Source organism: Vipera berus (assembly GCF_964194415.1).
Source record: "Vipera berus genome assembly, chromosome: 11".
NCBI lineage: Eukaryota > Metazoa > Chordata > Lepidosauria > Squamata > Viperidae > Vipera > Vipera berus.
This window is the reverse complement of record NC_138214.1, coordinates 13,793,213-13,805,980: the sequence shown is the minus strand read 5'-3', so window position 1 is coordinate 13,805,980 and position 12,768 is coordinate 13,793,213. Positions and strand designations below refer to the sequence as shown.

At 39.5% G+C, this 12,768-nt stretch overlaps 1 protein-coding gene across 2 annotated transcripts in view; it reads left to right on the top strand.

Moving 5' to 3' along the window:
- Positions 1 to 12,768, top strand: part of LOC308673244 (phosphatidylinositol-binding clathrin assembly protein-like) — a 46,959-nt gene extending 34,191 nt beyond the window's left edge. For both annotated transcript variants that reach the window (XM_081336794.1, XM_081336793.1), the window contains 3 exons: positions 1,149 to 1,205; positions 3,002 to 3,109; positions 4,031 to 12,768. In XM_081336794.1, coding sequence (XP_081192920.1) covers positions 1,149 to 1,205; positions 3,002 to 3,109; positions 4,031 to 4,045 — 180 coding nt within the window. In that variant the 3' untranslated portion in view covers positions 4,046 to 12,768. The remainder of the gene's footprint in view (positions 1 to 1,148; positions 1,206 to 3,001; positions 3,110 to 4,030) is intronic.

The window sequence follows — 12,768 nt, the reverse complement described above, 5'->3', positions numbered from 1 at the left end:
GCCGCCCTGAGTCTTCGGAGAAGGGCGGGATATAAATGGAATTAAAAAAAATTGGGAAGTTTGCATTTCTCTTTATTGTAATTAGGACTTTGAAATTAGAGGGCTGATGACAGAACAGCGTTTCTCAGCCTTAGCCATATTATGAAGGGTGCGCTTCAGCTTCCAAAATTCCCCAGCTAGCATGAAGTCTATCCATTATAAAATCGCCACGGTTGAGAAACACCGTAATAGCATATGAAGACTGCAAGGTTTGGACTTGAAATAGATGTGCTATTATTTACGAGATTGTCCATTTTGTAAATAAATTAGACGTAGTAATAGCAGTCAGACAGCAAGAAGCACTATGATCTCATAACGGTGTAATATACTACATAGGTAAAGGTTCCCCCGCACATGCGTGCTAGTCGTTTCCAACTCTAGGAGCCGGTGCTCATCTCTGTTTCAAAGCCGAAGAGCCAGCGCTTGTCTGAGGACGTCTCCGTGGTCATGTGGCCGGCATGACTAGACGCCAAAGGCGCACGGAGCGCTGTTACCTTCCCACCGGAGTGGTCCCTATTTTTCTACTTGCATTTTTACATGCTTTCGAACTGCTAGGTTGGCAGAAGCTGGGACGAGTAACTGGCGCTCACTCTGTTACGCGACACTCGGGATTTGACCCGCCAAACTGCCGACCTTCTGATCGACAAACTCAGCGTCCTAACCCACTGAGCCACCACGTCCCTTATAATACTACATAGTGTCCTTCAAATGATGTGGTTGGGACTTGTGTCATGTCATTTGCTGCCATCCTTGAATGCATATAGCAGCTAAGGTACTGTCAGAAGAAAAGTCTACGTATTTGCAGTATGCTTAATGTTGGCCAGAATGCAGAGAGCTAATTGGTTTTCATAAAAACTACCACTTTTCTTGTATCATAAACTACTTTTGACACTTTTTTGAGATTTACAGTATCGTCAACTGTAATTTGGTATTAAATGGATGAACCTTGGACTTATCTCTTTCCTTCCCCATTTCTGTGCTGTGATCCAGTTATTTTCTTCAGTCAGCCTTATTAAAATATATCTTTTAACTAACTTGTTTGTTGTTTTCAGAAAAGGTAATACTGTAGTCAGATGTTACATGCAGACTGTTTTATTCTTCCATCATAGGTACCTGCTCCAGTAACCTACCCAGTAAATACACCTCAAGTGCCTGTGTATGGAATGGTAAGTTACTTAGGGTTGATAAGTTTATGTTTATATGGCAGAGATACCCTTTCCCCCCAGTTTTAATATCTCATTCTCTAAGATTATGTAGAGAAGGAGTGGCAGAACGAGGGGTGGAGTTAAAAGAGGAAACAGCCTAGAATATCTTTGTAGCCTTAAATGGGTTAAATCCAACCCTCTTTGAATTCATTTAACTTTTATCTAGTGTCAAAATAGTGCTAAACATTAGCTGAGTAGATTCCTCTGCATAGGTATGAGCAATAAATCAGTTTTAATTGTAATTTCATGTGCGGTTCTAGTCTTTTGCACCTGACCGCTTAACATGTTCTACATTGGGTAGCATCTGCTTACTCAGGAAGTTTATGCAAGATTCATAATCTTTATATTAAGCACATGCCATATTTGGACAATAAACCTGCATAATAGAAAACTAACATACTGTTTGTGCTGGGATTTTTTTTTATAACATAACAGAGCTGGGTATATTTGAAACATTTAGAAGACATGCTTTTGGTCTTGCATGATTCCTAAATGAGAAACGAATATTAAATATTTTCTGATTATCCCATAACGATCCCAACAAAGCTGACGAGTAAAGGTGGCAGAGACGTTTGAATGTATAAATACTTGGATGGGGATTGAATATTGTTGAGCCATGTTGATTACCCAATCCTGGCTGAATCCCAGGTAGACAGAATTATTTATTTATGTTTGTGGAAAGCCATCTCGGCAAGTGATTCTGGGCAACAAACAAATCTTAAAATCAGTTAAAAACAAATTGTGTCACAATTATAAAGATGCTAGCACCTCCTGGAGATCAGATCCTTCACACATTTGGGGGCCTTGTCAGACAGGTTGGAGCCATCCTAATACCTGGAGAAGGAATGTTCCATAGGGCAGGTGCTAAGGCAGACAAGGCCCACCTCCTGGGCCCTGCCAACCAGCATTCCTTAACCAACCCAGAGCATCCCCATTCTGCCAGACTGTTGGGCGGAAACAACCGGGGAAAAGATGATCCCTCAAGTAACCCAAGCTAGGATGACACCCAGCATCTTGAATTGCATTCAGAAGCATGCTGGCAACCACTGCAGTTCTCGACTTAATGGTGGTTCGTTTGTTGAGTAACCAACATCATTTTCTACCTGTGCAGCTCCATCCTGCACTAGTTGAAGCTTTTGAATGCTGTTGTAAGGGCATTATGAGATACAACCAACCCAGCTAAATAATTCTGGGTACAGTCTAAGGTTCAGCCAGGATTGATAGGTGGTCATCATGACTATGTTGGGAATATGAGCATTCCCCCCCCCCCATCTAATTTTTCAAATAAACGTACTAAAATACAACTTGGTTCTACTTTGTTAGACTAGAAAAGAAAATGAACATGACAGTTGCTAGAGTTTGGCATCATTCTCCCTGAACAACTAGTAAGAAAAGCTGCTAAGTTTTTTCTTATGCAGTGGTGGCCTGCTAAGGTGGTTACCTTTAGTGAATGCAGATACAGCATCTGTTCCAGGACTTGTCCAAAGATGGTCCTTCTTTGGGAAATCCTCATGGTGTCTCCTGAATGGAAGATTATGCTGTACAGCAGGGATCTCCAAACTTGGCAACTTTAAGACTTGTGGACGTCAACTCCCAGAATTCCCTAGACCGCATGACCCCTGGCTGGGGAAGACCTGGAGATCTCTGCTGTACACTGTTGTTTGGCTCGCATTTGTGACGGCAGGAAAATGAATTACATTGTGACTTTTCAAGCTGGGAGAGCAATGAATGACTTTATTCACTCTTTCTACCTTCAGGTACCTACTCAGATTGGAACTGCCCCTATTATGACACCTCAGCCTATGATTTATACCCAGACCGGTCTAAGGCCAAACAATCCTTTTGCACCTATCTCTGGAACACAGGTTTGTGGTGATTTTTTTTCTTCTTCTCCTAAATGAGAATGTGAATGTTAAAATGTTTTGCTGACATTTTGCCACAACCCCTTAAGCGTTTTGTTGTTAGCTCGTTCAAGTTTTTTGGAAAGATTTTAAATAAAGAGTTGGTTAGCACTTCAAGGTGAGGTTATGAGTGGATTTATAAAAGCAGTACCCAGAAGAGGAAAAAGAAACAATAGAATCCTAAGATCCTAGGAGACGGGGGGGGGGGGGGGGGGGAGAGAGACAAAAACAATAACAAGTTAAAATCCTGCTTTTCACAGTGGAGACAGCAAACAAATGATAGCAAGAAGTCAGATTCTATCTGGTTTACAGATTGTGGAGAATTGGGTGAAGAACTGTAAGAATACAAGTGGAGAGGGTAGAAGTGAACAAAACACTTCCAACACCTTTAAGGCAAAAAAATGGAAAAGAAAACACATAATCAGTAATATGAATAGAATTGCAACAGAAGTTAGATGCGAAAAACAGAAAGCAGCATTGGGTTGTGATAGATCTTGAAGTTGGCCTACAGGCTTGTTTTTCAGGATTTGGCAGGTGAATGTCAAATTCTCAATCATCCAGGTCGTGATTGTCCCAAAGGTGCTTTTCAAAAGGCAACTGGACTTTCTTAGCTTGCTTTTCCTTGAAAACATTCGCTTCTCATCCAAGAAGCTTCTTCAATTCTAATAAGAGTTAGAACTTATGAAAGTGATATTTAAATTTTTAAAAATTGCTATTGTCTTTTTCAGCAGTGGGTCTGTCATCATCTGATGGTGCTAAGAACTATTGCAAGGGCAAAACGTGTTAATGTTTGCATCTCACATTTAACTCAGTTTTCTGAAATGCCCAAATAACTTGAGTATTTTTGTTAATAGCTTTAATTTGGCTTTGTTTCTTCTGTTACAGATTCAGTTTATGTAGATCTGCCAAAACAGCAAGATTATTTGACAACCAAATATTGGTAGAGAGAAGATGAAACTTTCAGACTGCAGCCTTTGCCAGAGCTCATACTTGCTCCGTGTATACTATAAAATTACTTTTAATTGCTGTGCTTTAGAGATTCTTTTTATAACAGTCCCTATGGTCTGAAATCATGTATGGGTTTGGATGGGGTTAAAATTGTTTTCCACGAGAAGTTTTAAGTATTTTGAAGCTAAAGGTCATCCAGGTTCAAAAAGAATGTCCCACTTCTTGTTGCTTTTAAAGACAAGCTTACTGAGGAATCCTTGGAAGGATTTATCTTTAATTTTGAGCCTGTAATAAGCAAGTGGACAGCCTCAAACCTCTATTTATTTCCCCCCTGAAACTAATCATGGGCACTATAGAGCCAAGTTGAGCAATAAACCTTTTAGATATTCTGAGGGACTACCAGAAACAGTAAGTATATGGACAGGAGTAAATCCCGCATTATGAGTAAAGCTGGTTATCTTGGGAAATCAAGCTGTTTTTCCTCGTATTGGGCTAGCTTCTTCTGATTCATGGATTTTATACTGTGAGTTTTGAAACGCTGTGAATCAACTTTAATTAAACGGGGCCATTGGCATTAATTGAATTGCCCATTAATGGAAAACAGATTAATTGGAATTCAAGCAGAGGGATAGTTTAGCCCAGCTGTAGGGCTACCCTTGGGCCAGGTCGGGGGTGCTGGAATAGTGTATTCCTGAGCAGTGTGTGAGGTTCTGGTGTGAATGGCCACAGCTGCAATACTTTATGCGAGTAGCATTGCTTTTTTGACTCTGGTGAGAGTTGACTTCTATCCTGGCTAAAAACAACAACAGCCAGTAAATGGTCAGCCAGAAGTTGTAAGTCTGGGAGGTTGCATTTTTCGTTGTGCTTCATCACGTTCGGTGGTGCACTTTTAAGTACTGGAAAGGTGGATTTCTGAACGGTCCATCCATGGCGTAGCTTAGTTTTTGTTAACGGGAGACAAGGAAAAGGTGCCCATAAAACTACGTAAGGTAACATTTTTTTTAGGGGAAAGAAGTGTAAATAATGTGTAAACCTTTTAAGGACAGAATTTCTCCAGAATTGCAGGATTTTTTTTTCTTGTTTATCTTTGTAATATTCAAAATATGAATATTTACCGCTTAAAGATATACAGCTCCAAATTTCTTTGGTATTGAAAAGCTCAAGCTATTATTTCTGAAAATACGTGAGAGATTACTGCAGCTTAGGAGAGTGTATGTAATGCGGTGATTCAACCTGATGGTCCATAATTTTCAACTCTCCTTCAAAACATGATGATGATGATGATAACAATAACAGTAATAAGGATAGATTAACCAATACCATGGGACTTGACCCAGCTTATTCAGGATGTATTAACAGGGAATTGCAAGAAATTTGGATTTAAAATCCCTTTTTAAAATCAAAGAAGAGTTCTAATTAATAGAAGAATTGACTCCTTTATATCACTGCCAGGCTTCTGGTGTTGGGCCCGTTACCACAGCAATAACAGGACAAAGGATATCAAATAATGTTAGTGTGGCTCTTTAGTAAAATTTTCCCCTATTTGGTCACATATTGTTAAAATACAGCAATTGATCTTGCTCTTTCAAGCATTTACAGAATTGTGGGGTTTGTTCCTAGCAAAAAGGGATTTAACAGCAAAGAAAACAAAGGAAAAAAAAAACATTTTTGCAGATCAGAATGTCAAATTCAGAAAACCATTTTTTTTCTTCTATACGTGTCTTTTGTGTTTGTTAATATTGTGCCAAGAATGTAAAAAAAAAAAGCCTGCTTCAAAAAGGATATACTTGTTTTGTCAAGCTAAACATGATTTTTTAAAGGAAAGAATCATTTTTTACATATGTGTTTGCAATTTGTAACCACTAACTTTGTATGGATTAAATGTGCAAGTGGAAAAAAATGTTTTAGACCAAATCTTCGACATGTACTGACAAAGACGTAAACTGGATGCATGTAATTAAATGTGGAAAGTGAATTTTCAAGGGCTTTTGATTTTAATGTATTCCCCAGGTTTGCCCCAAACCAGTATTTATTTTGACCCCATATAAGCTGGAGCAATTGATTTGTGGGATTTCTTTGAATTGATGTTTTCATGCATTAATTTAACTAATCCTTATATAAGATTGTACAAACTCGCCTTCCCATCGATTTTCACTCAGTCCAGTTTAGGCAGGTATAATATGTGTTTTGAATAACATAGGTTTTATAATAAATTAGAAATATTTTATCACAGACATTGTGATCATGTGAAGTTTAACACCATAATATAAGCAGCAAGCTTTTTAACTCCCAGAGATTATTGTCTAATCATGGAATTTTAATGATGTTTAATTTATTATATTTACGGGCTGCAATCTTACAGCAGGGAACATCTTGCAATATCCATCTCATCAGAGAGAGAGAGAGAAACTCTCCAGATGAAAGTATGTTCTTATGTTATTGCTTGATATAATATGTGTACTTACTGATTTTATTGTAATAATAGTAATTCATAATAATAACCACAATGTTCCCATTGCAACATATTGATGTATAAAATTTCTAATATTTACAAATTCTTCCCTCTATTTAATATCCAGTACAGTTCATAAAAACAGACTTTAATTTCTCTGTAGCTTGTTACTTCCAGCTCAGCCACTGAACATGCACAACCTATTGTGCCTGCAAAACCTTTCACCAGTTCACACACAACCTGTAACAACCTCTTTCTTAGAAGGTACACATAAGATTGTATTCTCCTTACACCTTTCCAGTGATCTTCTAAATAAACATGGTGTCCAGTTGACCCTGTGAATAACACTGTTCGTGAGCTGCAGTTGATAGCATAATGATGTGTTTTTATGCCTTTGATCTGTGTGGTTTCTATCAGGATCTCATCCCATCTTTAACAGGCTTCTGTTTTTATCATATCCAAGTCCTGGATGTGATTATATTTTAGCTGAGTTTAGACAATAAGCAATTTTGCTTTTGTTCTGTCAAGCAGTGGTTTCTGAACCACAGCTGTCCCTAGTTGTGTATATCAGCTGTAAATATTAGCTTTGGAATTGGAAGTAATCTCTAGTATGTAGTTCTCTGGGTGATGTTTAAATAATATTGCTTAGTTACCAAGCCTTTAATTAGATAAGGTGGGAGTTGTCTGTATCTCCTGACCAGCCACTGTGTCATGGAATTGCCCCCTCCCATTAAACTGGCATAAGAATGGACAGTGAAAAAAATGGCATCAGGACATTACGCCCTGGGTGGTAGTGCTTGTGACTGTACTGAAGAGCTGACTCTGCAGGACAGGAATTGCATTCATAGAACAGTTTGGCAGAAGTACCCCTGCACTGAAAAACTGGAGTCTTCCTGTCTCCCTGACGGTGGCTGCAGCGCTGCAGTTCCTTGCTGCAAGATTGCAAGATCTTTAAAATAAAATTTAAAAAAAAACAAGTAGTAGACCTGGGTAAGTGATCTATGTTCATTTTATTGCAAGTGTTTTTGCACCTGCCGCAGCTGAAATTTTCTGTCTTCGTGCCAGAAATTACCATTGTAGAGGCAACTGTACCATTTTCAACTTCCAGTTGGCTAAAGGTTGTTTACAGTGATTTTTAGTGTTGTTATAGTTGAATGGTCTTGACACGTTGGACAGTAAGTGTATATGTTGTGCATACTTAAAACAGTCCCCCCCCTCCCTGATTTTTTATATTTATTTATAGAGCGAAGTGAACTTCCTAGAAAATTATCAGTCAACTGTATCCCAGCCAAATCCAGGAACACTCCAGTCTGAGACTTAAGCACATGAACTAACATTGTAACGCACCTGATTTCATATGCCTTAGGAGGTTATCATTAGGGCTGGACAGGCCTTCAAAAACAAATCCCAGTAGGTGCTTCAGAGCACAGATGCAACACCTGACTGCAACTCTGTAAAGCACTTGAGTTTGGAGGATTGTGTGGTGGCTCTCTGCTCATGGCCTCAGGAAAAGACGGTGATGCTTTAAAGAGGGACCAGGAAGTTTCATTTTGTGTTCCTGAGCGTTCCACAGTAGTGCAGTATATGAAAATAATGCACAGAAAATTTTAAAGGAGAAAAATCATGTTCAGAATTAGCACTTGCCTATCCAGTATTGAACACGTCCTTGTAAATATACTGGTGATGCTAAAGAAGATTAATATAATGAGTGCAATATTTCGCCCATTAACATTTTTATTGGCAAATTTTTCTAGTTCTCAAATGTTTGCTATAAGAGAGGATGCTTCCTATTATGCTCATTTTACACCAGTGGTGAATTTAAGGTTTCTATTTAAAAGGGGGGAAAAACTAACCCCAAATAGGATGAATTTGCCTGTTTTATGCTACCCATTATTATTTACTGGGAAATCAGCCCAGTTAAGTCCAGCAGGCCTTAATTCGCAACTAATCTCAGTCTGAAATTGGGACATCCTGGCTTTAGCTATCAATACTCTTTTTTATGAGTTGCCAAAATTAAGACAGCAGAAAGAAATGAACTCCTGCAGATATTCAGAGATAGCATTTATCAAAAGTTCTGCCTGTTGCACATACATCCACTAATAAGGCCTTGTATGTCGACATCATTTCTTGTTTCCCCCTTATAATAGTAACATTGGGATTTGGGTTTTTCATGTTTCCAAGAGAAGCAGGATGGATCTGAAGGTGGCTAGATGCTTGTTTGGGAACATTTGCACAGCCGCAGCTCCGTGTTGAGCTGTTAGGCAGAGCTGTGGACTGCCGTCTGGCTTATAGGAAGTTGAGTGAGATTCTAGAAAATGCTGTTGGGCACGCCTTGTGTGTCATTTCAGCACAATGCACAGTGGCAACATGTCTCCTAGAATGCTGGGCATGTATGCGGTCTTCTAGTCAGTCTTGGCATCCAGAAATGAGGTGACCTCAGAGACGTGCTCTTGCCTTCCCTCCTGTCTCCATGGGCGATCTTCCCTGATGCTAGAAATTAACTTGGTGTAGAGAAACGTCTGCAGCTGGTGAGCTGCCCAATACTAACATTTTGGGGCAAGGTCCTGTGTGTGTGTGTGTGTGTGTGTCTCCTGATTGGCATATGGCATGTTGGCATCCCCGTTGAGCTGCCGTTCTCATCCCACTGTTCTGCCTAGCTGGCCCTACACGAGGGGAAAGCTAGATTTTGTCATACTTGAAAAAAGTCTGTTCTGAATTGAAGGTTCCCTTTTCTAAAGGAACACATTTTACAAAGAACAATAAAATATTTTTAGTCCTCTGTATATAGTAAGGATAAGTACCATTTTTTAAGGCAAGACTTTGGGGAGGGGGTGGTGGTGTTGAAATGTTACCTTTAAAATTGAATACAGGGTGTACATACAGGAAGTGGTTTTATTTTGGTTTTTTTTTTTTTGTTTTGTTTGGTTTGCTCTTTTTTCAGGTGCGGTTTGAGAATTTGTTGGGATATCAGCTTTTGAGTAGAATGCACTGTGGATCAGTGCTTTTATTTGTACATGAAAGGGAATCCCATTTTTTTTCCTCAAGTAGTCTACATTTTGAGGATAATGCTGAAATGCATTGCGTACTGCTCGCTTATTTCCATTCTAAAGATTATATTTTTGAGTTAGGGAAACGATGTTTTCACTGCAGTTTCTAGAAAATGTTTAGAAATAGAAAGGTTTCTTCTGATTCTGGTGTGCTTTGACTTCTTGATTGTCAGGTACCGATTGAAAAACATAATTGTGTCACTCATTTTCTCTCTCTGGCTGTCTGTCACTCATTTTAAATACTGTAATAACTGGTGCAGTCTTGCTTCTCCTTTTGTCTCAGCCTTTCGTAGTTGTTTCTGTAGTATTCTCCAAAACTGGTAAATCTTTGGATGTATTTGTATTCGTGTATCCAGTGGTTGTAGGATTCAGACCGGGGATGGGGAACTATGGCCCCTTCATGACCTGTGGACTTCAACTCCCAGAATTCCTGAGCCAGCCATGCAGCATCGTTAACTCTGATTTCTCTTTCCCCCCCCAAGTGTTTTGCTATGAAAGCCGTAGAAGGTTTGCAGTTTAGCTAAGCTTTAAAGCAGATTTTAGGCCATGTGGTAGAGTTGGACTCAGACTGTAGTAGTGGCATTTTGAGTCCTGCTGAAAAAGATTGTAATGTGATTCCCATTTAAACAGGTAAGAGTGAAATGAAAGTAACTTAGTCTTCATCTAACCCACCAGGCTGAATTAGTGGTGCAGAAGCCCATCAGCAAGTTTGCAGTGGGCAGCTTTTGAATAGTTCTCAAGCACCCTTTACCGTTCCTCATATTTATGGGGGCTGCTGGGAACTGCTGCTGAAAAGATCCCCATCTCAGCTACTCTGTTCACTTGGGAAGGCAGAGGGCAGGTTCAGCTTTTGTTGTGTGTCTGGCAATTGACAACTGAGCTTTTCTATCCAGATCATGGATGTCAAATTCGCCACGTCACATGATGTGTTGCAACAACCTATCGTGACTTTCTTTGCATTGCGTTGCATTGGGGTGGGCACGGCCTCCGTATGATGCAGCCAGCCCACAGGCTGGCAGTTTGACACCCCTGGCCTAGATCAATGTCTCTTAACCTTAGCAACTTGGGAAGACTTCCAACTCTCAGAATTTTCCAGTCTGCTGACTTCCTGGGGAATTCTGGGAGTTGCAGTCCAGACCTTTTCGAAGTTGCCACGGTTGAGAAACACCGATCTATTCTAGATGGTCAATTGGCAGAGTTGGAAGGGCAAACGAAATAATAAAAAGATCACATTTCCTACTTTCATTTTTAAGCCGTTTTCAGGTAGAACAGGGTGTGGATTAAGATACCGATAGGCAGTGAGGGCGGCAAGATCTGCCCCACGTGCGCATGCAAAAGAGGGGGGGGGGAAATTCTGTGCCAAAAGGTGAAGACCCCTTGAGTCATTCTTAAACTCCCAAAGATTAAATGGACATTTTGGGACAGCTTTGTGGAAGTGTTTGTGGCTGCCTAATTTGGCTGTGGGAGTGTGTGTGTGTGTGTGTGTGTGTGTGTGTGTGTGTGTGTGTGTGACTTCCCATGCAGTCTACGGCCTGGCGGTTTCTAATTGTAATTTCTAATTAGTACCTCCAATTTGATTTGACCCGAGTTTTGTTTTTCTTTTTTAAGTTCAGCTATGACTGGCTAGGTCAGGGGTAGGCAATCTCAGCTCTTTTATGACTCATGGACTTCAACTCCCAGAATTCCTGAGCCAGCCATGCTGGCTCAGGAATTCTGGGAGTTGAAGTCCATGAGTCATAAAAGAGCCGAGGTAGCCTACCCCTGGGCTAGGTACTCATTCTGTTGTGAAACTCCCAAGTTTGCCAAAAGCATCAGAGGTTGCTTGCTCCCTGTACAAACGACAGTATTTAGGAAAGGGTTGCAGCTGTGCTCCTAAATCCCCCCCTTTTTTTAGAAGCACATAAAATGCAACTGCACATTTCTCATGGTGTCTAGTTTGTAGGGCCTTTTTTGTGTTCAGTTGAACAGCCAGGAAAACTAAGCTAAGTTAATCTCACAACCATAGTTGATGGTGAAGCCCTGAGTGCCAGGCCTCCCTGCCAAAGTAGCTTCGCACAGCCAAAAGGAGAGAACGTTGCCTGTCATTTATGTTGGTGAACTTGGTGAGCCAATGACACACATCCAGTATTGGTGGAAGCAGAGTAAATTGTGGTAAATTCTCCGTCTTGTACCACTAATTCTACTTAACCTGTGAGCCATTTTTTCTTGGTTTGTTTTTTTTTACAAAGTATGTATTTGCACCACCCATACAAGTACTTTGGTTGCAACAAACCTATTCTGGAAATACAGAATACTTACTTTGTAAGTAAAGTCTGCAATTTGAGGTCTCCGAAGCCAATGTTATTCAGAAAAAATACCCATCTGTTGTTGAATATAAATACAGTAGATGGAAAACCTTGTTTTGGTTCTCTGAAATGCATATTTTTAGAATTCAAAGGCCAGCAGTAGTTGCCGTAGTACTTGGGTGACAGATGACAAAGTTATTGAATGTTGTCTGAGTATCATGTAGCCAAATTACAAAACGTTCCAACTAGAATAGAAATGTACGGTTATTCACACAAATTTCTCTCATTCATTAACTGAAATTATTGTGAACTTCATGCAGTAGTTCTAGTGAAAACCACTTGAACCATTTAGTTGTAAATTGCAATTTACCAGGATTGATACTTGTACGTAGATCTTATTTGAAGTAATTGTAAGCCTAAAATCCAAGTACAATTAAAATTCCAAGATGTTTTTTGTGTCAGTAAGGCACTATTGAAGGAATGTAACCTTTATTTTGAAAATGCTTAATGGATTTCTGTAAAAGTGCTTGTATTTTTTCATATTTGAAATGTTTTTCTAAGTTGACATTTTTGTTCAACACTTGAAACATAATTAAGTATGTTGTGATTTTCTGTTTGAACTTCTCAAAGTATTTATTTTGCCCACCTCATGTTAGATTGCAGAAGTGTTGGAGAACACATCTAGCTATCAAAAACTTTTTCAGTTTAAGCACACACACACACACCCCGCCACTATTTTTCTGAAATATTTTGTTTGCCATGTTAACACTTCAAAGATTTTGGCGCTAACTGGCTTGACAGCATATAAAACAAGGAAGTGGTTGAGACTATTGTATAGACTCCATTTTGTTAATGAAACAGGTTTTGGAAAATAAACTTTGGCACAAAGTG